The 24,999-nt window shown below is 42.1% G+C and overlaps 2 protein-coding genes across 2 annotated transcripts in view; both read right to left on the bottom strand.

Annotated features, from left to right (window-relative positions):
- Positions 1-7,757: 7,757 nt before the first annotated feature.
- Positions 7,758-8,222, bottom strand: LOC142368136 (elongation factor 1-alpha 1-like). The gene is made up of 2 exons (XM_075450210.1): positions 8,033-8,222; positions 7,758-7,947 (listed from the first exon to the last, which is right to left on the bottom strand). The coding sequence occupies exons 1-2, from the start codon at positions 8,189-8,191 to the stop codon at positions 7,810-7,812; spliced, it is 297 nt and encodes a 98-aa protein (XP_075306325.1). The 5' UTR covers positions 8,192-8,222; the 3' UTR covers positions 7,758-7,809.
- A 9,532-nt stretch (positions 8,223-17,754) lies between these two features.
- Positions 17,755-24,999, bottom strand: part of atp9b (ATPase phospholipid transporting 9B) — a 69,752-nt gene continuing 62,507 nt past the window's right edge. Inside the window, exons 24-29 of the mRNA XM_075450489.1 lie at positions 24,531-24,686; positions 24,347-24,411; positions 22,779-22,887; positions 22,220-22,277; positions 20,044-20,247; positions 17,755-19,108 (exon numbers count right to left, since the gene is read on the bottom strand). Coding sequence (XP_075306604.1) covers positions 18,972-19,108; positions 20,044-20,247; positions 22,220-22,277; positions 22,779-22,887; positions 24,347-24,411; positions 24,531-24,686 — 729 coding nt within the window. The 3' untranslated portion in view covers positions 17,755-18,971. The remainder of the gene's footprint in view (positions 19,109-20,043; positions 20,248-22,219; positions 22,278-22,778; positions 22,888-24,346; positions 24,412-24,530; positions 24,687-24,999) is intronic.

A 24,999-nucleotide genomic window follows, 5' to 3' on the forward strand; every position in this document is an offset into this window, starting at 1 on the left:
GGATAAACAAACACACAAACAGCTACTGAAACTGCAGCTGAAGTCTGCACACTGCTCATACACTGGAAAAAAATCAAAATTTACCAAGTATATTTGTCTCATTGAGTATCTCATTACACTTAATATAAGACACAACTGCCTAACAAGTACCATTTCAGCAAGATATAGGGACTTGTTTTAATACAATACATCTGGAATATCTTAAGTGAAAAAGTCTTGAAAACATCTGGTTTTTAGTCATATTTCATATGAAACAAGCTTTTTTTTTTTCATTTGAAGAGGTTTTTAAGCTCATTTCAAGATCACTTTTAACTCAAAAGTCCTAAATATCACATCTTATTTCAAGAAATCTTGACAAGCCGATTTTCACTAGTTCCATTGGCAATTTTTTTGCTTATTTCAAGCAAAAAATGTCTTGTATTTGTTGTTTTTTTACTTATTTTTGGAGGGGCATTTTTTCCAGTGTAGCTGCTGTGTAAAAAACAGATGCCGCTCTCACATATGGACGCTGCCCAGTTCGGCCACAGTCGGACCGTTTGGGCACCGAGCCGCTTCTGTGGGGTGTCTGGGGTGTTTCTTGGCCTAAACCAGCGACAGCTAGCATCACAAACAAGAGAAAAGATGTGAAAAGGATTCCGTTTGATGGAGGAATAAATAATTAAATGTTAGGAATGTTTTCCCAGTTTGACCCTAAGAGTGTGGAACGGTCTCGTCTTCGTCTAAACTCCTCACCGAGCCAGTCGGTCGATATCATTAATGGTAACTTTATCTCTGCTGGTTGCTTCTTAATTCAAACATGGTGCTGTGGAATTTTATAACAAGCTCAGACGCTGGCTTCAGAAGCCACTTAGCCGCTCGGTAACAGGATAGCATAATGGCATAATAGCAGGTCTACCCCTCCAGCACAAAAAAAAGAAAGCTGAAAAAATTGTGCAAAAATACAACTGATTTGACAAATGTTCCCCGAGCCAGAAGTTTGTGCTGCGTGAGTGTTTCATCTCCCATTATGGGCTGGATGAAATTGAGTTTAGAGAAGAAGTGTTTTGCAAAAACGCCTCATCCTGCTTAGCCTGAAATTAAGTTATGGAGTCACTTTTTATGACAATTGTTGAAGCGGAGACATAACATTAGATCACACGATCCCATTCTCGCAGTGTAGCAGCCCTGTTGTCATGTTTGTGCACTCCCATAATTAAATCCTGAGAGGCTGAGAGGTTCAGTCTCATCTCCGTATGTTTTACATGGAGAAGTCGACGGCATTTAAACCACATTTGACTGTCAAAGTGCAGCAGAGGCTGACAACACAAAGCACTGAGCTGCGATGAGTTCACCACACATCTGAGCCTAAACATAACCGCCCATTTCTGGGTTTTTTTGTTGTTCATTTTCTAAAGTTCGAGTTGCATTAGTGTGGAAGACTGACAAAAGCCTGTTTTTTTTATGTTTAAGGACAGGAAATTCTCTTTTTAAGTGGGAGGTTTTGTTCGTGGTTCCAACAAATTTACTGTTTATTTCTAAAGAGGCAGAACGTGCCACATAGTCAGAGACAAAACCAGATTATTTACACGGTACAAGTGTCTGTTTCTAATCCTAACCAAGTAGTTTCTAATGCCTAAACCAAACCAAACCAAACATCAACTAAAAGAAAAGAGTTTCCAACCTCCACATCTGGATTCCTCCTTTAAGATGACATATTCTGCCCTTTTTAACACTTAACAAGATTTGTTGGAGCCACGAACAAAACCTCCCACTTAAAAAGAGAATTTCCTTAAACAAAAAAAAAACAACAAGAAATGGGCGGTTATGTTTAGGGTTCCAACAAATTTACTGTTTATTTATAAAGAGGCAGAACATGCCACATAGCCAGTAACAAAACCAGATTATTTACACGGTACAAGTGTCTGTTTCAACACAAGATGTGCTTTTCTAATCCTAACCAAGTAGTTTCTAATGCCTAAACCAAACCAAACCAAACAACTAAAAGAAAAGAGTTTCCAACCTCCACATCTGGATTGCTCCTTTAAAGATGACATATTCTGTCCTTTTTAACAGTTAACAAGATTTAACAAAGAGTTAACAAAGTAATGTGGGAACAATGATGTTCATCTTTCAGAAAGGAGCAGCAACAACTCCTTAGAAGTTGGTGTACGTCACCTTCATTAGTTAAGCTGTTAGCGTTAGCTGCTGCTAAAGGAACAGCAATAACTCCTTAGAAGCTGGTGTACGTCACCTTCATTAGCTAAGCTGTTAGCGTTAGCTGCTGCTAAAGGAGAAAATAAATCAGTAAATAAACCATGAGGAGTTATTTCTCAGATGCTTCCATTTCCCTGCTCTGAAGTTCAGGCTCTGAGAGTTGGAGCTGATCCCTCTTTGTGGCTCAGCTTCTTCAGTCCAGCGTTGAACTGGACCAAGTTGTTAAAACTGTGGGATGAAAAGTGGCTGCTGCACATCCACAGTCTTTAGCTAACTCTGCTGGAACATTAGCCTCAGAGTTTATCCACTGGGCTCTGATATCCTCTGAGGCTGCTGCTGGATGGAAGATGCATGCTCCTCAGAGGAGCTGACAGCAGAACATTTCCAGTTTCAAGCTAGCTACAACGAGGGTAGGTTCACTTCCTGTTTTCAAAACAAAAGCACCAATTGTATCCTAATAGAGCTTGAAAGTCCCGCCCCCTTTTTTGCTTCTTCTTCCTACTTCCGTCGTCCCCATGGGACCTCATGCCTGGATCTATTGACATGGGCAGGATGATGTCTTCTGTTCCCAGTCATTATATGCCTTTTTACAGTACACGCATGATGTTCTGGGGTTAAATATGGATGAGTTCATGCAAAAACATTGGCGATTTGTCGTAGGAGTGCCTGGTTAAACGTTGTAAAAAAAAGTTAGGGTAAAAAGACTACATTGCGTCGCATATGCTACGTCACTGATCCCACATTAACTGTATACCGGCGGTCTCGCTGGCTGGCATGGACGAAGCCAGACATATCACCACCAGCATAGCAGAAGCTCTCCACGTGCCCCGACTGGTAGTGGTTCTCTCCTCGGCTCACAAGTTTTCGTTCGCCCTCGAAAAACTGAGTGAAACTGGCCAACGACAGCGCCATTCTTCCACTCCTCCGCGCGCCCAAACGTGATGACGTTTATTTTCCGTGCCAAACGCTACATGCTGTAGTTCGAGAAATGCTCAGAAAAATAACTTAACAATGAAGCACTTATGCCCGCTAAACTGTTACACTACTGGTATGAAAAAATATTAAAAAATGTCCTACACAACATATGTGAAATGCAAGACTCAATTCCATCAAGCGCAAAAAATAGTTTTATTCCGTCTTGGCTCCGTCATTGACTTGAATTGCAAATTATTACACTTCCGTGGTCCCGAGGGGAGGAAGTTGAATGACGTCAAGGAGGCGGGACTTTCAAGCTCTATAGCTTTCCCTATGATAAAAAGCAACGGGTATTTTATTTTGTGAAAATAACCGGAAGTGCGTTTCTCACTACGGCTAGCTTTAGTAGCGCCGAATTCGTGGGAACAAAATTGTAAATAGCCGGTATTTTGTCAGATTTTCAACACGTTGGGGATCTAAACGACTACTTTCTCGCCTGAAAATGTTTCAAATGTTGCTAAAGTTTACAGAGTTTAGAGCTTAAGCGAAATCAGCTTCAGGCCGGCTGATTTCGGCTCGGGCAGGAGCGAAATGCATTTTGGGTAAACGATCTGTATACTGTCTAATCGATGAGTATGTAGTATGGAAGTATGGAAGTATGGAAGTATGTAGTATGTAGTAGGCGGTTTCGAACACAGCCCAGGGTTGTGTTTTTGGTGACCTCAGACGCCCTGGTATCTGCTCACAAAATGGCCGGAGGAATTTGTGTCCTCAACTGATTAAGATTTGGGACTTCTGTCAAACTGTTGGGGGTCTGAATGCCTCCTCTTCCCTTTTCTCCTTCCAGCTGGAAACGTTTGTTGTGAAGCCCAGATCAGAGTGAATCCCAGAAAGCTGCAGTAATAAACTGTTTAATCTCATTAAATCAGTTGCACACACAGTGTTGTGTTGTTATTGGTTTGCATCTGTTGTAAATCCTGCTGGTTTTCTGACTCGCAAACTGGAACACGGTCAACACGGGTGACATAATTCCCACCTCTGAGCTCAGTGGCTACAACTGTGAGCAGATTCTCAAAAAGCACTTCAATGTTCCCTGGACGTCACCAAAAGCACTTCTGGTCATTTTTCTCTCGATAAAAACATTCAGAAACCTATTTCTGTCGTTTTCCTGCCTCGCTCAAAGCTCTTCGGGTCCTTCAGACGGAAAGCTTTGAATACAACTAAAGAATTCTACAACATTTAAATGCTCCACAATGTACTCGTCTGGTCTGAATATCAACAACAATTGCTCAAACTCAAACTTTTCCAGCCGACATTTCATTGTCAAAAGCACTTTAATGCTCCCGACCGGCTTCATGGGAGACTACCTGAGCACTTAGTTTCATCGTTCTTTTTCACATCCAAGTACTTCATCGAGCAGCAGCTCGGAGTGCGTCTGCATTTTCTTTCTCTTGCCTCGTTTCAAACAGCTTTGGGCCTTTCGATGGAAATCTCTCGTGTACGGCCTTGTCACAGCGACCGCATCTGAAAAATAAAAAGAAGAAAATCAGAGAAAAACAAATCCAAAAGTACAACAAACATCCCCGAATTTCATCGTCCTCGAAGCAACTTTAGACCAGCAGAAAAACGGATGATTCTGTGGGTGATTATGTGCCTTTAAATGTCAGATTAGCTCCATTTTAATTGTGTCTGCACTGGAAAAAATGTCCCTCCAAAAATAAGTAAAAAAAACAACAAATAAAAGACGTTTTTGCTTGAAATAAGCAACAAAATCTGCCAATGGAACTAGTGAAAATCGGCTTGTCAAGATTTCTTGAAATAAGATGTGATATTTAGGACTTTTGAGTTAAAAGTGATCTTGAAATTAGCTTAAAAACCTCTTCAAATGAAAAAAAAAAGCTTGTTTCATATGAAATATGACTCAAAACGAGATGTTTTCAAGACTTTTTCACTTAACAAGATATTCACGATGTATTGTATTAAAACAAGTCCCTATATCTGTCTGAAATGGTACTTGTTAGGCAGTTGTGTCTTATATTAAGTGTAATGAGCTACTCAATGAGACAAATATACTTGGTAAGATTTAGATTTTTTCCAGTGAAGCACTTTGAAATGTTTAAAGTTCTGCACAGACTCCAGAAAAAGAACATTTAAACAGATTTAGCATCATCAGGAAGACCCTCTAAGACAAACGGCTCTCTGTCTGCACAATAAAAATCACATTATCCGGTCCTTCCGAGCTCCTCACGCGGCGCATTAACTCTACGGAGGGTCAAACCCGAACCCGGCCGGTGCTGCAGGAGGAGTCGGAGGCGACATGGGGAGCAGCATCTCTGCTCCTCTGCAGCTCCACAGCGAAACGCTGGACATGAAAGAGAACTTTTCCCCAACACGCTGAAGCCAGCGGACCATCACATTCATCACTGCGTCACCCACAAACTGCTTCCTGCTCTGTGGGGAGAAATTGATAACACATTACTTTCTGAATGGTGCCCTTTGATTACACAGCAGCACATCTTTTCTGTGAGAAATCTGTTAAAGTTCCCATAAGATCTGATGCTAAACTGCTTCTATGTACGGATGCCCGGAGCGGACGTGGTACGTACAAACTTTTTTTTATGGTTTTCTCGAGATAACGAGTTATTTTACCGATGGTTTTCGAGGCCACTTTTTCTCCCCAGTCCGCCCCAATACAATATCAAGATTCAAGAAAGTTTTATTTGTCACATACACTATCATACACAGTACAATGTGCAGTGAAATTCTTCCTTGTCCTGCTACCAATAAAAAGAGAATTACAATTATATATGAAATATGTATATAAATGAATAAAAAATATAAAATAAGAATAAAAGATAATGTATAAGGTATCTGAAATATACAGTATTAACAGTATTAACAGATAGAAGTGGAGTCCAGTTTAACGTTTAGTGTTCAGCAGACAGATGGCCTGGGGAAAGAAGCTTTTCCTCATCCTCTCAGGGCTGGTTCTCAGGCTGCAGAACCGACGGCCTGAAGGCAGCAGGGAGAGGAGTGAGGGTCCGGGGTGGTGGGGCTGCCTGAGGATCTCGACCTGCATCGTTTAACATAAATGTGTTGCAGGTCGGGTTGTTCCGACTTTCCTACCGGCCAAGAGGTCCTGTTTTTTGCAGCTGCCCATCCCACTTTTTTTTATTATTTATTTAAAAAAAATAATAATTATTTAGTCATTTATTATTATTATTATTAGTTAGTAGTAGTATTTTTTATTAGAATTGGTATTATTATTGTTGTTGTTAATATACAATCATTGTAAATATTAATAATTTTTTTGAGCTACTTGACTAATTTGAATTTCCCCCATTGGGGGATGAATAAAGTATTTTTCTATTCTATTTCTATTTCCAAGATGCTCTTAATGGTGCAGGTGTAAAAGTTCCTGAGCACCCTGAGGGGGAGCCTGAAGTCTGAGGTGGAACAGATGCTGTCTGGCCTTTTTAAAAGGTCCTGTTAACGTGCAGTGACCAGGACAGCTCCTGTGTGATGGTCACACCAAGGTATTTGAAGCTGTGCACCCCCTCCACCTCAGAGTGAACGGATGTCTCACTGCTGCTTCCTTCTGTCGTCCACAATCAGCTCCTTAGTTCTGCTGGCGTTTTTCTCCCGGCACCAGCTCTCCAGGTGGATGACCTCCATCCTGTAGGCCTCCTCCTTATTATGGGAGATAAACCCCACGATGGATGAGGGGGGATGAGTTATGGGATCCCAGGTGTACCACCTGTTGTCTGCCGGTTAGGAAGCTGTGGACCCACCTACACAGAGAGGAGTTCAGTCCATCACTACATCACCCAAGTAGGCTGCCGAAAACATGATTCATAAGTCTGTGAAAGGTAGCTGCTGCCCCCTGGAGACCAAACGGCATCACTTTAAACTGGTACATACCAAATGGTGCCTTAAAAGCAGCCAACTCTGGGCCCCTGGTGCCAGTAGCCCTGAGACAGATCCAAGGTAGTGATGTACTTTGCTCTTCCCACCTTCTCCAGCAGGTCATCAATTCTGGGTATTAGAACATGGATCAAACTGAGACACATTTATCCTGTAGCTTCTAGAATCTTGCAACTCTTCTGGCACACTGGGGCATCTTCTGCTGGATCCGGTCTGTAAAGCCTGGAGGCTCTTTGAACAACTCTTTGTCCAGAAAAGGGACAATATCTCCCTGCTGGGAAGGTCCAGCTGAAGAGGGGGCCATGAAAACATCTCCATTTCCAATAAAACATCAATCTTTTCTTACCTCACTGTACACAATCTGTCATAGAGCAGATATTATGCTACATGTACGGAAGCCCAGAGCGGACGTGCTACGTATAAACTTCTTTTTGATGGTTTTCTCGATATAACGTGATAATTATGTCGTTATCTAGAGACAACGATCAGAAAAAAGTTTATACGTACCACGTCTGCTCTGGGCTTCCGTAGACCTTCATTACAAAGAACAAAGAAACATAGAATTCAAAGTGGAAATTTTATTCGATTCGCTCAATTTACAACATGTAGTAAACAGCATTGCATTTCCAGTTTCCCAGAAACACTATCAAATTGACATTAAAAAAGAAATAAAAAAAAAATATATATATATTTTTTAAAAATAAATAAAAATAATAAAACCTGCGTCAATGCGCGCCAAAATATTTATCGGCGTTAAATAATTAGCCCTAATATTTTTCATTTCTCGAAGAAAGTAATTGCCTTCCTAAGGCAACGGACGATGAACTTCTTTCCTCCAGAGGTGGGCGCAGGCAGGGTGCGCTCCGCTTTCTTTCCACTCTTGGAGATTCCAGCCTTGAACTCACCAACACCCGCCTGGACAGGGAGAATTTCATTTGACACTTATTTCCAACAACCAAAAATATTGTGATAAAATACCACAAAAGCTATAAAATTTTACCTGAGAGGTGCCAGTGTTCATGTTCTCCATGGAGTCCCTGTGTGCAGGAGAATCACTGGTGGTGGTCGTGTAGTAGTTGTTGTTGTAGATGTAGTTGTTGGTCACATACTTGAACAGACTGAAGTCCAAGGTGACGCCACGCTCACACTCAGCCTTCATTCTGTCCAGCAGCCTGGTGCAGGTGGAGGTGGAGGTGGTGGTGGAGGTGGAGGAGCCCTGAGCCATCTGTAGAAATAGATCAATATATTAGTGGTTTTGAATATTTTGAAGCCTGAGGTTTTCACTGTACAGAACCTGTGTGATTATCAAATTAACACTTATTAAATGAAAAAAAAAAGAAAAAAGCTACTTAGTAGCTACACATCAGTGGCTTGTGCATCCAAGCATTTCTCATCCATGCACTGTGTGGGTTGTGAGGTCAGCGAACTAGTAGAGCAGTTCTTGTCTTGTCTGGTAATCTCCATTTTTGTGCAACATTTCATGATTCAAGGTAAACACAAGAAACTTGTGCTAAAGAAAAAAATAATAAAAAAATGGACCAGACTCAGTGAATAATTCCCCATAATCCCTATAATATAGATCAGTGAGCATTGCTGACCAACATGTCATTGGGGTCATCAGGTGGAAACCTCCTTTCATCATTGTTTCATCTAGTTGGGCCCACGACACCTCCAGGCGGCTAGAGAGTGATCACTGGCGTCCCAGAGTCACCCCCCTAATGCCAGCCATCACTGCTCCTCACACCACCACAACCATCTTTTCTTCCACAACCACAAGCTGCCCCAGCCTCTCACCAACTGCACACCAGTCACAGAGCGGGGTGGGGATTCAAACCCTGGTTCGGGTAGGGGGTAATGAAAATATAGAGGGTGCCAGAGGTGGAGGCAGGACAAGACACACTACCAGATTCAGCAGACAAACTCACCTAAACAGTCCTATAATCACTAAAAATGCCAGCAAAAACAAAGTCATACAACTCACTCAAAGCCAACTCACCCAAAATGGCCGCCTGGTTTCAATAGGCTCACATGGGCTACATCCTCCACTTAAATATCTTGAACTTCTTTACTTCTTCCAAGAGTCTGTTTACCCTAAGTGCTGCCCCTGCTGGGCCCTCAGCTACTATTACGTCTTCTAATCCAAATCCACTTACTGGACTTTACTGCCTCAGCTGACATTTCCTTCACTATTTTCCTCACACTCTGTCCACTTACACCCTGCTCCCTCAGCGATGAGACAACAGACTTTGCAACAAATCCCCTACATCCTATTTCCACTGGACAGATCCTGACCTTCCATCCTCGTTGCTCTGCTTCTGCCCCCAACTCCACATACCAAAGCTTTTTCCTTTCATATGCTTCTGCTACTAATTCCTCCCAAGGAACAGTCAGCTCTATGAAATAGATTCTCATTCTACGCCTAGACCACAAGACTATATCAGGCCTTAGATTTGTAGAGGCTATCTCCTGGGGAACAACAAGCTTATTTCCTAAATCTACCTGCATCTCCCAATCACAAGCATCCTCCAAGCTGCCGTGCCTCCTTATCATCTTCTCCTTGGGACCTGCTCTACTCCACACAGGTTTGCCAGGGCCAAGCCCCAAGCCTCCCCGGCCTATTTGCACATTACCCACAATCTCTGTATGTCTAACAGTTGCTTCCGCCTCCTGAGCTGTCATTCTTGGTTTCCACTTCCTCCCCTTGGTTGGGTTTGGAACCACCTTACTAACTACCACATCTTTACTCCCAGCTAACAGGAGCTCTGTCCTAACCTTAGTACATTTAAACTCCTCTACTAGACTAGATACTGGGAGCTGGAGTATGCCGTTCCCATACAGTGCCACAGTACTTAAGCATCTAGGAAGACCTAGCCACTTCCTAATATAAAAAATAACTATCTTTCCATTTTTTCAACAACAGATAATGGAATCTCATACAGAGACAGTGGCCACATCAACCTAGGAAACAATCCAAACTGCAGAAACTACAGCATCAACTTTCCTGGAAGCTCTGATTTATCTATTCTATCCAGTCCCTCAGCAACATCTTTCCCAAACTGCCCTGCCTGCTCTCCATCATTCATGTCTGCCTGATACCACCTGCCTAAACTCTTTACTGCCTTTTCCCTAATTATTGGAATGTTTTCTTCATCTATTACAAACTTTCTAGCACTTAATTTCCCTCTACTTATTGAGATACTTCTAGACTTAGTAGGTTTGATTTTCATTCCAGCCAACTTTAGATTTTTATTAAGTCTTTCAAGTATTCTCTTCATACATGGCACTGTTGTAGTCACTAACATCATATCATCCATGTAGGCTCTAATTGGTGTAAGACGCATGCCATCCTGACGTCTCTCTCCACCTACAACCCACTTGGAAGCTCTAATAATTATCTCCATTGTAAATGCTAATTTACTTTGCACGCCTGACTACCTCCTCAACCTCCTTCCACCTAGGTGGTCTAATATCCATCTCATGAGCTATCTCTCCTAATGGTGGCATGTCAGGTGGAAGGCCTACTACTCTACGCTGCTCAAGATTTGAAAATGTATTTCTTAGATACTCATCCACCTCTGACTTTGTTGCTTTAAGCTGCCCTCCCTTTTCCTGGTTAAACAATCCTTTAACAAACTTGAACAGGTCCCTGTAAAATGCAGTCCGTACATATTCTTTCTTCTTTCTCCTTTTCCTAAGACATTCAGCCCTTCTGAGTATTGCTAGCCTGCCTCTCAATTCTTCCTGCAAAACATTAATTCCCTCTCTCTCTTCTTCTGTAGCTCTTTTCGACTGCTTTCTTAAATTCCTTCTTTCCTTAACCAATTTCTCCATCTCTTTTTGCCGTCTAGACTTAACTAAATGTACTCTTTCAACCCTCTTTCTATCTTGCACCCCAAATCTTTCTACACCATAGGAATAAATTATATCTCCCATCTTCTCTAGCCTATCTCTTGCATTTCCTCCTATCCTACCTAATATTATTGACAAATCTTTATTGACTGCCTCCCATTCTTTGTTACTACTTGCCCTAGGCCAATTAACTCTAGCTTTCTGCTCCATATTTCTCTCTTTAACTGGCCTATTCACCTCAGTATCAGCTGCATCCCTTCTTAGAACCTCCTCCTCCCCCTCCGTAGCTGTGTTATTGATATCCTTCGGACTGTGGTTTTCTACCTGCCGCTGGACTTCATCCGACTTACTCGATTGACTTTTTAAAAAGTACTGATCGATACGGCCACACTGCCCTTCTTTTACCACACATCTCTTTCTTCCCTGATGCATTTTAAGGCCTCTAACTGATGTTACTTTCTGACAGCCACAAGGACAAACCTTGAGCTTACTTCCCTCTAGTCTACCACTTTTATTTTGTCCAACTACGCTCTCTTTCCTCTGAGAACTATTCTGGCAAGTTCTAGCCCTAGAGAATAGGTCCGTGCCCCTATCCTTCACTGAGTCGCGTATTAAACTAAAGAGAAAAAGAGTAAGCAAACTAAATTATGTTGATTTTGCCAATAAAGACATTAAGTTTTATTAAGACATTAAGTGTGTAAGTGCTGTATGTGTCTTCCAGGCATATAACATTTTTTTTTATAATCAGTAAAAACACGTTTCAACAAGCCTGGGTGTAATTGTGCACTTTAAAGACAGTTATGTCTGCACTTGTGCACCACACTTTTCAGGACTGCTAAGATATTAGCCAAAAGTTATAACCGCGGGCATTAAATTCCAGAAAATGGCTTCTACTGTATTTCATCATGTCACAAGTTAATTTAATCAGTCGGCATGAGCGCACCTGTTGTCAGAGAAACTGTTAGTTTCTGATTTTAAAAGTAAACGTTGGATTTTAACGTTCCAGAACAACGTATTTCATCTTAAGAAAAATAAATTTAAAGTAGGACTAGAAAGTCAGATATTCAAGATGTAGTCTTTTTTTTCTTGATGTTAACAACGTTAGCTTCAAGTTGCTAAGGTAAAAAAAAAAAAACTACGTAAAAGTTACAAACTTGTAAAAAACAAAAATGGGGAGTAGATAAACCAGCCGTTTTATGTTACGAAACATTAGGTACAGAGTTGCAGGCTCGAGCCTCACTTTTTAATTTGCCTAATGAATCAGAGGTGAACTTACTAGTATTTCTGGATTTCACGGCCAACGCTACGATGCCAAGCCAAATTGCAGTGTTGAAAGAAAGACGAATGGCGGCAAGCAATTTTTATACTGGTCTGTAACCCGGAAGCCGGAAATACGTCAGCACGCATCGGCGTGAACCGTCACACAAACAAATCTGGTTTCATGAGCAGAGATTGGAGTTCATGTCAGCCCTGAGCCATACAAAACATATACAAATATTGGCATTAAATATATAATAATAAATTATAAAACAATAAATAATAAAAAGTAATAAATAATAAAATAATAAATAATAAAATAAAACTTAATAAAACCTATTTTTGTTGTTCAGTCACAGTCTGTGTGGTAATTGTGAGTTTTAAACACAGACTAATGAACTTGACTTCTTTATTTGATCAAATAGAATAGAAAAATATTTTATTCATCCCCCAATGGGGGAAATTCAAATAAGTCAAGTAGCTCAAAAAATTATTAATATTTACAATGATTGTATATTAACAACAATAATAATACCAATTCTAATAAAAATACTACTACTAACTAATAATAATAATAATAATAATAATAATAATAAATGACTAAATAAATAAATTAATTAATTAATTAAAAAAAGCTTGATGGCGCTGTGCCAAACCAAAAAGTTTTCCAGCTGAGAGAGTGGTTTCAACCGGACCGCGAGCTAGTGTGGCATTAAGCTGAAGAAGCTTCGGAGAGATTACCGGCGGATCAAGGACCACAACAGCAGGAGCGGCGTGGACCGAAAACACTGGAGGTGGACCGAAATTATGGATGCTATTTACGCTTCGGCACGCACTCCACCCACCCGAGGGTCCCCTTTGTACAGTGGGAACGCAAGCTGACCCCAAAGCGACCCGACCCGTACCGATACGAAGTGACCCGAACCGTACTGACAGTGGAGATGAGGCTTTTGTCCCCGCAGAAGCTCTGGATGTGGCCCTCTCTAGACGTGGTTCGTCTGAAGGCATTTAGGAGACTTGTCTGGACGGCTGTAAAACGTGATTTACGTTCAAGTCGTTCAAGTCATACACCACATCCCTGCAGTTTGGGGGAAGCTTGGTGAGTAATCTACATTACTCACCAAGCCCGACCAGACCGGAGACCCAGCTCTAACAGGGGTGCAGTTTAGTAAAACATTGAGTTCACTTTAGACCAACTGACTTGGCTGCCCATACCTCTGTTCCAGAGCCCTCATTGCACTTGTGTAGGGAGTGCGGTCGTGAAGTTAGCGCCTGGCACATGGATGCTCCAGATCAGTGGTCCCCAAACTTTTTGTGCCCAAGGCAAACCAAAGGACAAGTAAAAATCTCAAGGCACACCTATTGTTCCAAATAGCCCTTATACACGTGTTATCACTCATATCATGTAAAATATCTGTAAAAGTGCAGAATTATTTACTAATGCCAAATAAATTGTGAAAAAGACAACTATATTACTCATGAAATATTTATTAAGGAAATACATCCATCATCCATCTATCTGTCTGTCTCTCCGGGGGTCGGGTCGCGGGGGCAGCAGCCTAAGCAGAGAAACCCAGACGTCCCTGTCCCCGGCCACTTCCTCCAGCTCTTCTGGGGGGACCCCGAGGCGTTCCCAGGCCAGCCCAGAAACATAAGCTGTTTTGGCACTGAGATCCGCTACCATCATGGGTCCAAATTGCCACTTCAGCCAGCGTCGAGCAATGTGAAAGCTTGGCGTATTAGGTGATCCGTGCCGCCTGGAGCCGAGTACCGGGGGCGTTGCCTAGTGGCAGAGCGTCACACGAAACGCATAAAATGCTGGTCGTGTACTATGACGTAGGCACAACCCATGCGTCGGAGGTAGGCCTAAATACACCTGTCTGCATCAAATATTTCAAACCAACGATGGCGGGACACCTTGAGGACTTTTTTTTTTTGCTGGCTGTTTGTTCGGTCACGCAAGTGTATATGCAGTTCATAGAGATGTTATTTTACGGGGTGTGGATGGTTACAACGTGGCCGTTTCGTTTGCATCTTCGATCTCGGCGGAGCTGACAGATGCTGTGCTGGGGACAGGAGACGGTGGAGTGGGTGCGAGCTCCATGCTGCCCTGAATGGCAATGGGGTTGGCAGAGTGGCTTCCTCCGCAGATGGCGTGGCACATGTCGAAATATGGCCAGTCCAATCGCCCTCTGCCACTCCTGCCGTTGTGGTCATTAACCGCATGGAACTTCTTTCTCATGGCTTTCAGTTTGTTGGTCACCTGCGTCTTGCTGCGTGGGAAAGCGCGCTCTCCCATCTTTCTCACCAGCCCTTCCAGCAGAGGGCCATCTTTCACCGTCCCCGACATGTGGCGGTAAATAACGTCCTCTGCTCGGAGGCTGAGGAGCTCGCGGACCTCCTTGTCTCCCCAGTTGGCCATCTTGCAAAATGTCTTGAACTTGCAGAGTAGAACTTGAAGTGAAACTTGTCCTCACCTGTCGCTGTTGTTCTGATCAGCGGTCCATTCTGTCTTTTAAACTCCTCACGTCACGCCACGCCCACATCCATCCCGCGTCAATTGCTTTCACATCAAACTCGGCAAAAAGACTAGGGTCCGACGCGGGTCGAATGGCGAATCGAGTTGACGCGGCAGCCCGGGTCGGCAGTGTGAAAGGAACAGCGGACACGCTAAATTTGCGAATTAAACGCGGGTTATTCCTCAGTGTGAAAGGGGCTACAGTCTCTCCAAAGTGTCCTGGGTCTCCCCCGGGGTCTCCCCCGGGGTCTCCATCCGGTGGGACGGGCCCGGAACACCTCACCAGGGAGGCGTCCAGGAGGCATCCTAACCGGATGCCCCAGGAGGCGTCCTAACCGGATGCCCCAGGAGGCGTCCTAACCGGATGCCCCAGGAGGCGTCCTAACCAGATGCCCCAGGATGCATCCTAACCAGATGCCCCAGGAGGCATCCTAACCAGATGCCCGAGCCACCTCATCTGACTCCTCTCGATGCGGAGGAGCAGCGGTTCTACTCCGAGCCCCTCCCGGATGACCGAGCTTCTCACCCTATCTCTAAGGGAGAGCCCAGACACCCTGCGGAGGAAACTCATTTTGGCCGCTTATATTCGCGATCTCGTTCTTTCGGTCACTACCCACAGCTCGTGACCATAGGTGAGGGTAGGAACATAGACTGACTGGTAAATCGAGAGCTTCGCCTTCTGGCTCAGCTCCTTCTTCACCACGACAGACCGGTGCAGAGCCCGCATCACTGCAGACGCCGCACCGATCCGCCTGTCAATCTCCTGCTCCATTCGTCCCTCACTCGTGAACAAGACCCCGAGATACTTGAACTCCTCCACTTGGGGAAGAATCTCATTCCCGACCCGGAGAGAGCATTCCACCCTTTTCCGGCCGAAGACCATGGTCTCAGATTTGGAGGTGCTGATTCTCATCCCAGCCGCTTATTATTAACGAAATATTTCAAAAATTTATTTGAAACTTTATCAAATCAGGCTACATTGTGACAGTTTTCAAAAGTATTTAATAAAAAAATAAATAAAAAAAAGAGAAAACAATACAACAAAAATTCTGGGGTGGCAGTCAGGTATCCCCCCTGACAAATAGGATCATTTAATTTAAATACTTTCGTATACGATACAGTCACATAAGGACTGGACACACAAAGGTGTCAACCCTTAATTGGTTAAATGACAAACAGATATTTTCTTTTCGAGCAACAGCACATTAAAGGGAAAAAACAAAAACTCAACAACAACAACATCTCTACTTTTCTGGCTTTGAAAGCTCAAGTGTCCATAAAGAGGAAATGAACAATCAAGCCCTTAAAAAAAAAAAAAACATCTTTATGTGTCCTTTCCAAGGAGGTACAGGCTCCCGTACAAATGTTCTTTTGCTCCACAGCAAGAGAGTGTAGAATTCAGACGACAGATATGGAAACACAAGATAGGTTCCTCCGTTTCGGAGTTTCAGTGGTGAGGGATTGAACAGCCTCAGCGCTGTGCCTAAAACAAGAGTTCCAATCTGGAATGCACGCTTGTGACGGTTTGTAAATACATGTGTCCGCCTCTAGCGTCAAAAGGTAAACAGCCATTTTAAACAAATGAGGTACTGGCGTCAACTTGAACACGGACCACTCAGGTGAGTACACAGCCATGTTTGGGGCGTGTTCGTAAGTATGGAGAGACAAAAACTGTGCAACACAGCTCCAGAAATGAGCGGGTTGTCACAACATTAAAAGCAGCAACACGCTCATTTAAACCAGACGGGTCACAAAATTGAAAATGAGGCAAAAGGAAACTCAGCAATGGAAAAAAAAATGGAAACCGTCTTTAGCCGCATTCGGACAGAGCAGTTCTAAGAACGGTCCTCCTCGAATTCCGTTCTAATAGCTGTCCTTCCTCAGGGGAACTGTTTCAGTTTGCATTCCCACATGAGTCGGGACCTTGATTGGGACTGATACGGCGCAGCCGTCTGCGACAGCGACGTGTTACTTTAGCGCCACATTCAACAACAAAACAGAACAAAACAAAACCCGGTAAAAGTAAGGAGAGAAGAAAACATCACCAAGAAGCTGATATGGAGAGCGGGGAGGCCACCGTGTTCATGGTCTGCATGATGGTTCACGTGTCAGAATATTAATGAAAAGGTGACTTATCACCTTCTATTGGAATGTGGACAAAAGAACTGATGTCCTGTCTCGCTTTGGAGAGAATAACATATTGTAAAAAAGAAAAAGAATTTTGCTCACTTATGGAGACCTTGTATGGATTTCTGGAAACTCACAACCTTGAATTGTGATTAACTGCACAAGTTCTGCAATTTGTTCACTGCTGTGACCCTATTGGAATGTAATTTTGTTTTATTAATTATTATTTATCTACATTAGTATCATTTTGTTTGTTTTATTCTATGTTTATCTGTTTATTTATTTTGATTCTATTTTATTTATTTATTTTTTTTATTATTATTAATGCTAGATGGGGATATAATGTTCATGTTTAAATGTCAATGTTTAAATCAATGAAAAATCAGAATAAAAATATGTTTAAAAAAAAAAAAATGAAAAGGTGACTTACGTGACACGACTCCGGACAACGGAGGAGGCGTGTGATGACACATCTGCAGACAGCTGCGTGACCCGGGGGGGGGGAACTCTGCAGGATGAGGACAACCAGGCCGGATGCTGAGTGATGCTTCACGTCTCTTTGCCTCGCAGCAACAGATTTTGGTTTCTCACATATGAAATATAAACCACATACGGTTTTGCTGTAACATAAATGTGTTTAAACTTGATTTCACGAAGCCAGAACATGCAGAAGTCTTGGTGTTTTGGTGGAAGGAATCAGCTTCATTCAGCCGGAGATTTGTGAAGCTTTGACAAAGTTAGAGTTTCTGGAAACGTTTGGGGGGAAAACTGCAAAAGAAAGTCAAGGAAAACGTAAGAATTTGCACATTAACCCAAACTTCTCCGGTTCAGGGTGGCGACAGAGCAGAATAAATGTAGAAACCATCCTTTGCTTTGAGCCTCCACCTGCTATTCTGTGTCTCCACCTAGTGGACATCGTAGATTTCACATTTAATTCAACCTTAAACACAAAATGGGAACTTTTCATCAGTTTCTTTTTTTATTGAGCATCAACAGTTCTATAAATAACAGTTCCTGTTCGAAACTTCAGTGTAAGACGTTAAAGCAACAACAACAACAGGACAGAAAACACAGGAATCAACTTTTTAAGAATGGGGAAAAAAAAAAAAAAAAAAAAAAAAAAAAATCACAAATTTAAACCAATTTGCATTAGTGTCACCAGCTCTCCCCTAAAAAAAAATAAAAAAATAAACTACATCCACTTTGTCCTTTTTGGTCTTTAAACAGAGAATATTACAGAATAAAACTCATTTTAGGACCATCAGGCTAAAAATCCCAGCTAAACTACATCCTCATCTGTACATTTCAGGGTTCAGTTCAACCCTCCGTTATCGTTTCCCAACACTTACTGTAATGAAGTGAATGATAAAACTCATTCCTCCTTAAAAAGAGCTCCAGGGCAGCCAGAGTCGCACTCTGCCAGCAGCGTCTCAGCCCCTGAAATGTGACTTTTTAAGTAGTTTTTCCATCAGAAACATGTTTTTCAAACGAAAGCAGCAGGATTCAAGTCCAGCAGACGTGATGTTTAGGCACAAAGCTGCTGACAGACATGCAGAATTAGTCTTACTCAAGGCCAAAGATGAAAACATTTAACACTTCCAAGCAGTCCTGATTTATGTATTTTGTATTGAAACGTTAGGGACATTTAACAGCATCTTCCTGTGAATGTCATGGTAGATGTTTTTGGTTAAACACGGCGAGGTGCACGTTGACAGTGGTATCAATCAGAGCTGCATGGTAAGGCTTTATTTACAGAAACCCACAGGATTAACCTCAAAGTAAGTTGTTCGGCCCATAAATACCCTTAATAAAAAGTAACACTTAAAAAACATCACGTATAAAAACCTAAACATTGAAAGTGACGCGTTCCAAACTGTATAAAATAACACTTGGAGCAGATTGGTTTGATGCTTTGAAACGAAAGAAGGCGGATTGACCCTTTACGGAGAAAACGGGGTCAATTGTTTCAGGCCTTCGACGGAGAGTCGCTTCTTCTGAGGGACGTTTTCCGTCCTCCGACAGTTTTTTCAAGTAAACCCAAGTTCCAGCGACACAAACCCAAAGAGCTTTGATTGTCCCGGCGGTTCCTCGGTCTGCACAGGTCCGCCGTCCCGTCACCGACCATCAGCGAGAGAGAAACAGAAAGAATCATAGAAGCACGGAGTCGCAAAGCCAACCACAGCCTGGCTCATGAGGACAGTTTGGAGTAGCTCGGTGGTGAAAACTTGCGCTTCAGGTATTTGATTATGTAGAGAGGAAGACAGCTGACGAGTGTGATGGCGGAAACTTTCCAGAGGAAAGGCCAAGTCGTGATGTAGGAGAAGTCTGGAAGAAAAGGAAAAAAACAGGCGTCAAAGTGGAGCCACAACTGGAGAGGATGACGGACGAGTTCAGCAGTCAGCGGCAGAATGACAGTGGCAGCATGAGAGTTAGCATGAGCGGCAGAATGAGCGGCCGAGAAATAACCAGGAAGTGGTTTCAGAGAGGGGAGTGATTGAGTCCTGATGGCCCAACCGAGGCTGAGCGACATCATTAACAACAACATGAGCGTTAGTATGAGCAACAACATGAGCGGCAACATGAGCGTTAACATGAGCGGCCAAGAGTTAACCAGGAAGTGGTTTCAGAAAGGGGAGTGACAGCCCCTGATTACTCTGATTGATTTCTGATGGCCCAATCGAGGCTACTAGACAACGGGTTTTACCCACGAATGGGTTTGTCACTTGCTCAACAGCAGACATTTATTCTAGCAAAGAAACTCAGAAAAACTCACACCAGATTCTATCCGTACAGTTCCGACTCTTTCAGTGTGCTGTAGTGTTTTTTAATTTTTTTTATTCCTGCAGTTCCTACCTAAAAGTGCGTTGCTCACTGATGCTAGCTTTAGTAGCACCGAATTCGTGGGAACAAAATTGTAAATAGCCGGTACTGTGTCAGGTTTTCAACACGTTGGGGATCTAAACGACTACTTTCTCGCCTGAAAATGTTTCAAATGTTGCTAAAGTTTACAGAGTTTAGAGCTTAAGCGAAATCAGCTTCAGGCCGGCTGATTTCGGCTCGGGCAGGAGCGAAATGCATTGTGGGTTAACGCTCTGCATACTGTCTGATTGATGAGTATGCAGTATGTAGTATGCAGTATGCATTATGTAAGTATGCAGTATGCGGTTTCGAACACAGCCCAACTTAACTTCCTTTACATTAAGCAGTTTGGATAGCCTTCAATCCACCACAGGAAGTAAAGATAAAAGCACGACGCCTACCAAAATACTCGTTGAGGAAGGCGAGCGAGGCGAGGTAGCATCCCAGGCTGAAGAACTCCGCCACCACCATGAGCCAATGCCACGTCCGGACGGTCAGCGCCACCATCAGCAGCTCCGTCAGGATGAGTGCCGTGAAGGAGATGGCCACCACGTGCACGAACTCCGACTCAAAGAGCACCAGCGCACCGTACATCAGGATGCCTCCTGATGGCGACAAAAAGGAGACAAAATGACATGATAGAACCACATCCAATTCCAATTTTATTCAATAGTGGTTTCACAGAATAAGCGTCTTTCTTTTTCAGTGGGACATAAATCTGGCTGTCATCCGCATATCAGTGGAAGTAGATACCACGCTTTCTTAGTATGGAACCAAGTGGTAGCAGGTAAAGAGATAAGAGAAGAGGGCCTAAAACTGAGCCCTGGGGGACCCCACATGAGAGATGAGCAGAGGAGGACACAGAGTCACCAATGCTGACACAGAACCTGAACCACTCCAGTGCTACACCACTGATGCCCACCCACTGTTTCAAACGGGAAACTAAAAGTTCATGTAGCAGTTAAATCTAAAAGCACCAGAATGGCACAGTCACCACAGTCAGTAGCTAAAATAATATCATTGAAAACTCTTAAAATAGCCGATTCTGTGCTGTGCAAGGTTTTAAAATTTGGAAGACCTCAAGAATTATAATTGGTTGCAAACTGGGGCAAATTAAATTAAGCTGATGAGAACAACAGCATTAAATATCTTTGGTTCATTCTGTCACTAATGTCATGGGTCTACCCTATCGGTCCATGCACACAGATTCATATCCCAGCACATCCAACACGATTTCATGATTTCTTCATTCTTACAGAACAACTTTTCTGCTCCGCAGGATCTTTCTCAACACATCAGTCACAGAATAGATTTTAAAAGCCTGCTGATGGTTTACAATCTGTGATCTGTTCAGAGAATATAAAGCCAGCAGAGCTCTGAGATCCAAGGACTCAGGTCAGCTGGTCCAGTCCAGAGTCCAGACTAAACATGGAGAAGCAGCATTTAGCTGTTATGCTGCAAACAAGTGGAACAAACTGCCAGTGGAGATCAAACTTTCACCAAATGGAGACATTTTTAAATCCAGGTTAAAAACATTTCTTTTCTCATGTGTCTATGCATGAAATCTGCACGATATCTCTGAACTTATCTGGACTGTTGCTTGTTTTTAATCATTTAAATTATTTTATTTGTTTCTCTTTATATTATTTTATGTATTTTTAATGCTTCTTCCTTCTCCCTGCTGCAATGCTTTTATTTTATGTGAAGCACTTTGAATTGTTTGTACATGAAATGTGCTACAAATAAATTTGATTTGATTTGACATTGTTGCTGCTTCTTTTCACACAGGGAGCCTAACTCAGAGGCATCATTCAAAGCGTTTTATCTCCACTCATCCACGCAGTTACAGTCGTGCACCAAAGCAGGCAGAAATAATTCCCATTAAGTACTTTTTAAAGTATAACCTGGCCCTGCTGCTCAGGCTAGTTCAGCCTGGTAGGCACACTGATTAAGGAGGATGTGTCTGGAGATAAGGACCAATTCAGTCACTATTTATGAGGTTTAAAAGACGGACAAAGTCTTCTAGTATCCTCCGTATCCAGACTCACTCATCTTTGGGCGCCTACTGTATCTTGATAGCCTTCTGTTTTATCATAACACCACATAAATTGAGCTTAATAGCCTATAACCGATCACATAATTGCTTCTTCATACAGTCTTCATCCAGAGAAATTCCAGCGACTCAAAGTCTGTAATAAATAAAGCCTAAATTTTTCCTCCCATATCGTCTTAATGTTTCTTCTTCTTCTTCTTCTTCTTCTTCTTTCCCCCGCAGACCTCCTTCTGGCTTTTAATTAAAAAGCCGGGGCTGTCAGGAAGTCACGCTTGAGCAGAAACATGGATCTTTCTCACACGCTGCATGGCTTAGCGATTACAGAAATATCGATTTACTGGACAGACAAAAGGCTGCATGTAAAAGTGGAAACCCAAGATACTGAGAAACGGGACTGTCTGAGAATTTAAGGGGCCCCGGGAACGTGGCGTTACACAGAGCACAAATGATGAAATGAAGGTTCGAGAGCGGCTTTGACAGTTGACCATCTCAGACGGGTTCAGAGGAAAAATCGGCCGCCGTACCTTGATAGATGCTGATCAAAACCCAAATCAGGAAAGTCTTGAAAGACAGCGAGCGGCCCTGAAAAGGAGAAACATCATCCGTGAGTGCAACATACTGTAAAAACAGCATGAAGGCCTTAGCTTCACTGGAAAAAAATGCCCCTCCAAAAATAAGTAAAAAAAACAACAAATAAAAGACGTTTCTGCTTGAAATAAGCAAAAAAATCTGCCAATGGAACTAGTGAAAATCAGCTTGTCAAAATTTCTTGAAATAAGATGTGATATTTGGGACTTTTGTGATAAGAGTGATCTTGAAATTAGCTTAAAAACCTCTTCAAATATATATAAAAAAGCTTGTTTCATGTGAAATATGACTCAAAACAATTTGTTTTCAAGACTTTTTCATTTAACAAGATATTCCAGATGGATTGTCTTCAAACAAGTCCCTATATCTGGCTGAAATAGAACTTGTTAGGCAGTTGTGTCTTATATTAAGTGTAATGAGATATTTTAACTAGAAATAAGATAAATATACTTGGTAAGACTTTGATTTTTTCCAGTGTTAAAAGGAGCACCGAACCTTGGTGAGGTCTTTATAAAGCTCCGGGTAGAGCAGGGCCATCTCTGGCTTCACATCTTGGTCCAGAACTAAAGAAAACACAGGAAACATGGTGTAGATGGTGGCGTACCTGCAAACAGAGGAACCAGTTAATGAAGCCAGTGATGCTCTGATGCCGCTGAGCTGATTTTATTTGGTTAAAATCCACCTAAACAACCACAGAATGTGCTTTTGGAAAGCAGGAACCTTTTCGGTTCTCATCACAGGAACCTTTAAAGGAAGTTTTCTTCCTTTGGTGGGTCTACAGCTGCTTGAACTTTACTCTTCAGAGCCGTCTTCCCTTCCACAATTAGCATTAGCATAATTTCTGTGGCATAACTGTTACAATCATCTGTGCACAGATGAATTAGAGTTAGATGAATTATTAAAAAATAACAGAAAAATATGATAACAGCAGTTATTTGTATGAAGAAAACAGAAAAGGAGAAAATATCTGTCAGTGTGCCATTAGAGAGGAAAGGCCATCAAATCTCCCTAAAGTAAACAGCACTTAAAGGGATAGTTCGCCTCTTTTGACATGAAGCTGTATGACATCCCATATCAGCAACATCATTTATGAACATTTTCTTACCCCCTGCTGCGTCCTGTGAGCAGAGTTCCAGCCTCGTTTTGGTGTTGATGAAGGTAGTCCGGCTAGTTGGCTGGGGTTTAAAAAATAAAGCGTTTTGCTTCTCAAAACAATATGCGTTCAACAGAGTAATACATTTGCATCACAAAATCGTTCTCCAGGAAAAAGTCTGACCTCATAATCGCTTGGTCCTATTTTCTCTCCCTTCGTATCACTGCCTGCTGCCGCCTGCCGACAGCCGCGCCTGTGACGATGTTTGCTGCTCGGTCTGCACAGTCTACACAGCAGGCAATGATACGAATTTAATTTATTATCTTATAAATTATTTATTGTTTATTTATTATTATTTATTCTAATTTAATAAATAATATTAAATTATTATTTAATAAAATAATAATTATCATGATGATATTTTATTAAAATAAATATTTTTAAATAATTTTGATATATTAAAATAATATAATACTTTATAAAATATAAAAAATATATAATATTTTATAAAATATATTTTAAAATATTATATTTTAATATATTGAAATAATATAATATTTCATAAAAATATCATAAAAATATAGTATTTTTATAAAATATATTTTATACATGGCGCAAGCCGGAAAGAAAATAGGGCCAAGCGATTGTGAGGTCTGACTTTTTCCTGGAGAACCATTTTGTGACGCAAATGTATTACTCTTTTGAACGCATATTGTTTTGAGAAGCAAAACGCTTTATTTTTTAAACCCCAGCCAACTAGCCGGACTACCTTCATCAACACCAAAACGAGGCTGGAACTCGGCTCACAGGACGCAGCAGGGGGTAAGAAAATGTTCATAAATGATGTTGCTGATATGGGATGTCATACAGCTTCATGTCAAAAGAGGCAAACTGTCCCTTTAATGAACATTCAGATTGGGTCTAAAGGTAACAACAACATTACTCTGATAAAAACCAGCGGTTTACGTACCCGACCATGAGGAAACCCTGGTACAGGGGGACCGAGGCGAAGTAGAACACGGAGGAGAAAACAGCCTGAAAGTTCAGGAACACAGTCCGAGTTTTATTCTGTATTCTGCAACAACACAACTTTAAAAAGGTAAAAGATGTGTAACAAACAAGACTCACAGCGGGACGCTGTGTACGCTGTGTACCTGCATGGTGGAGATGATCATGCCTCTGTGCATGACGAACTGGCCGAGCGCCGCAGAGCGCTTGTAGCTGTTCCGCCCGTGAACCATGAGCAGGCGGCCGATGTGCTTAAACTGAGTGATGGAGAAGTCTGCAGCCAGCGACGCCTGCTTCCCCTCCTGTTGGACAGGACGCAGCGAGGACGCCACATCAGAAAACAGCATCAGTGCAGATACGGTGATCTGACCGCGGTGGTCACAGCTCTCTGGGAACTGGACGTGTGTTCGCTTTACAGCTCAAACAAACGGCTTCTGAACAGGTTTAGGTTAAAATCCAGTTTATTAAAGTTTATTTATAGATAGAGGGATAGAAAGAAAGAAAGACAAAAAGAAAGATAGATATATATATAGAAGGAGGGATAGATAGATAGATAGAAAGACAAAAAAAAGATAGATAGATATATAGAGGGATAGATAGATAGAAAGACAAAAA

The sequence above is a fragment of the Odontesthes bonariensis genome, chromosome 18 (genome assembly GCF_027942865.1).
Source record: "Odontesthes bonariensis isolate fOdoBon6 chromosome 18, fOdoBon6.hap1, whole genome shotgun sequence".
NCBI classification, from domain to species: domain Eukaryota; kingdom Metazoa; phylum Chordata; class Actinopteri; order Atheriniformes; family Atherinopsidae; genus Odontesthes; species Odontesthes bonariensis.

Bases quoted from the DNA above. Each gene is read 5' to 3' on its own strand.
- LOC142368136 (XM_075450210.1), bottom strand. From the start codon at position 8,191: ATGAAGGCTGAGTGTGAGCGTGGCGTCACCTTGGACTTCAGTCTGTTC. The intron at 7,948-8,032 runs GTAAAATTTTAT...CTCCCTGTCCAG, and splicing joins TGAACACTGGCACCTCTCAG to GCGGGTGTTGGTGAGTTCAA.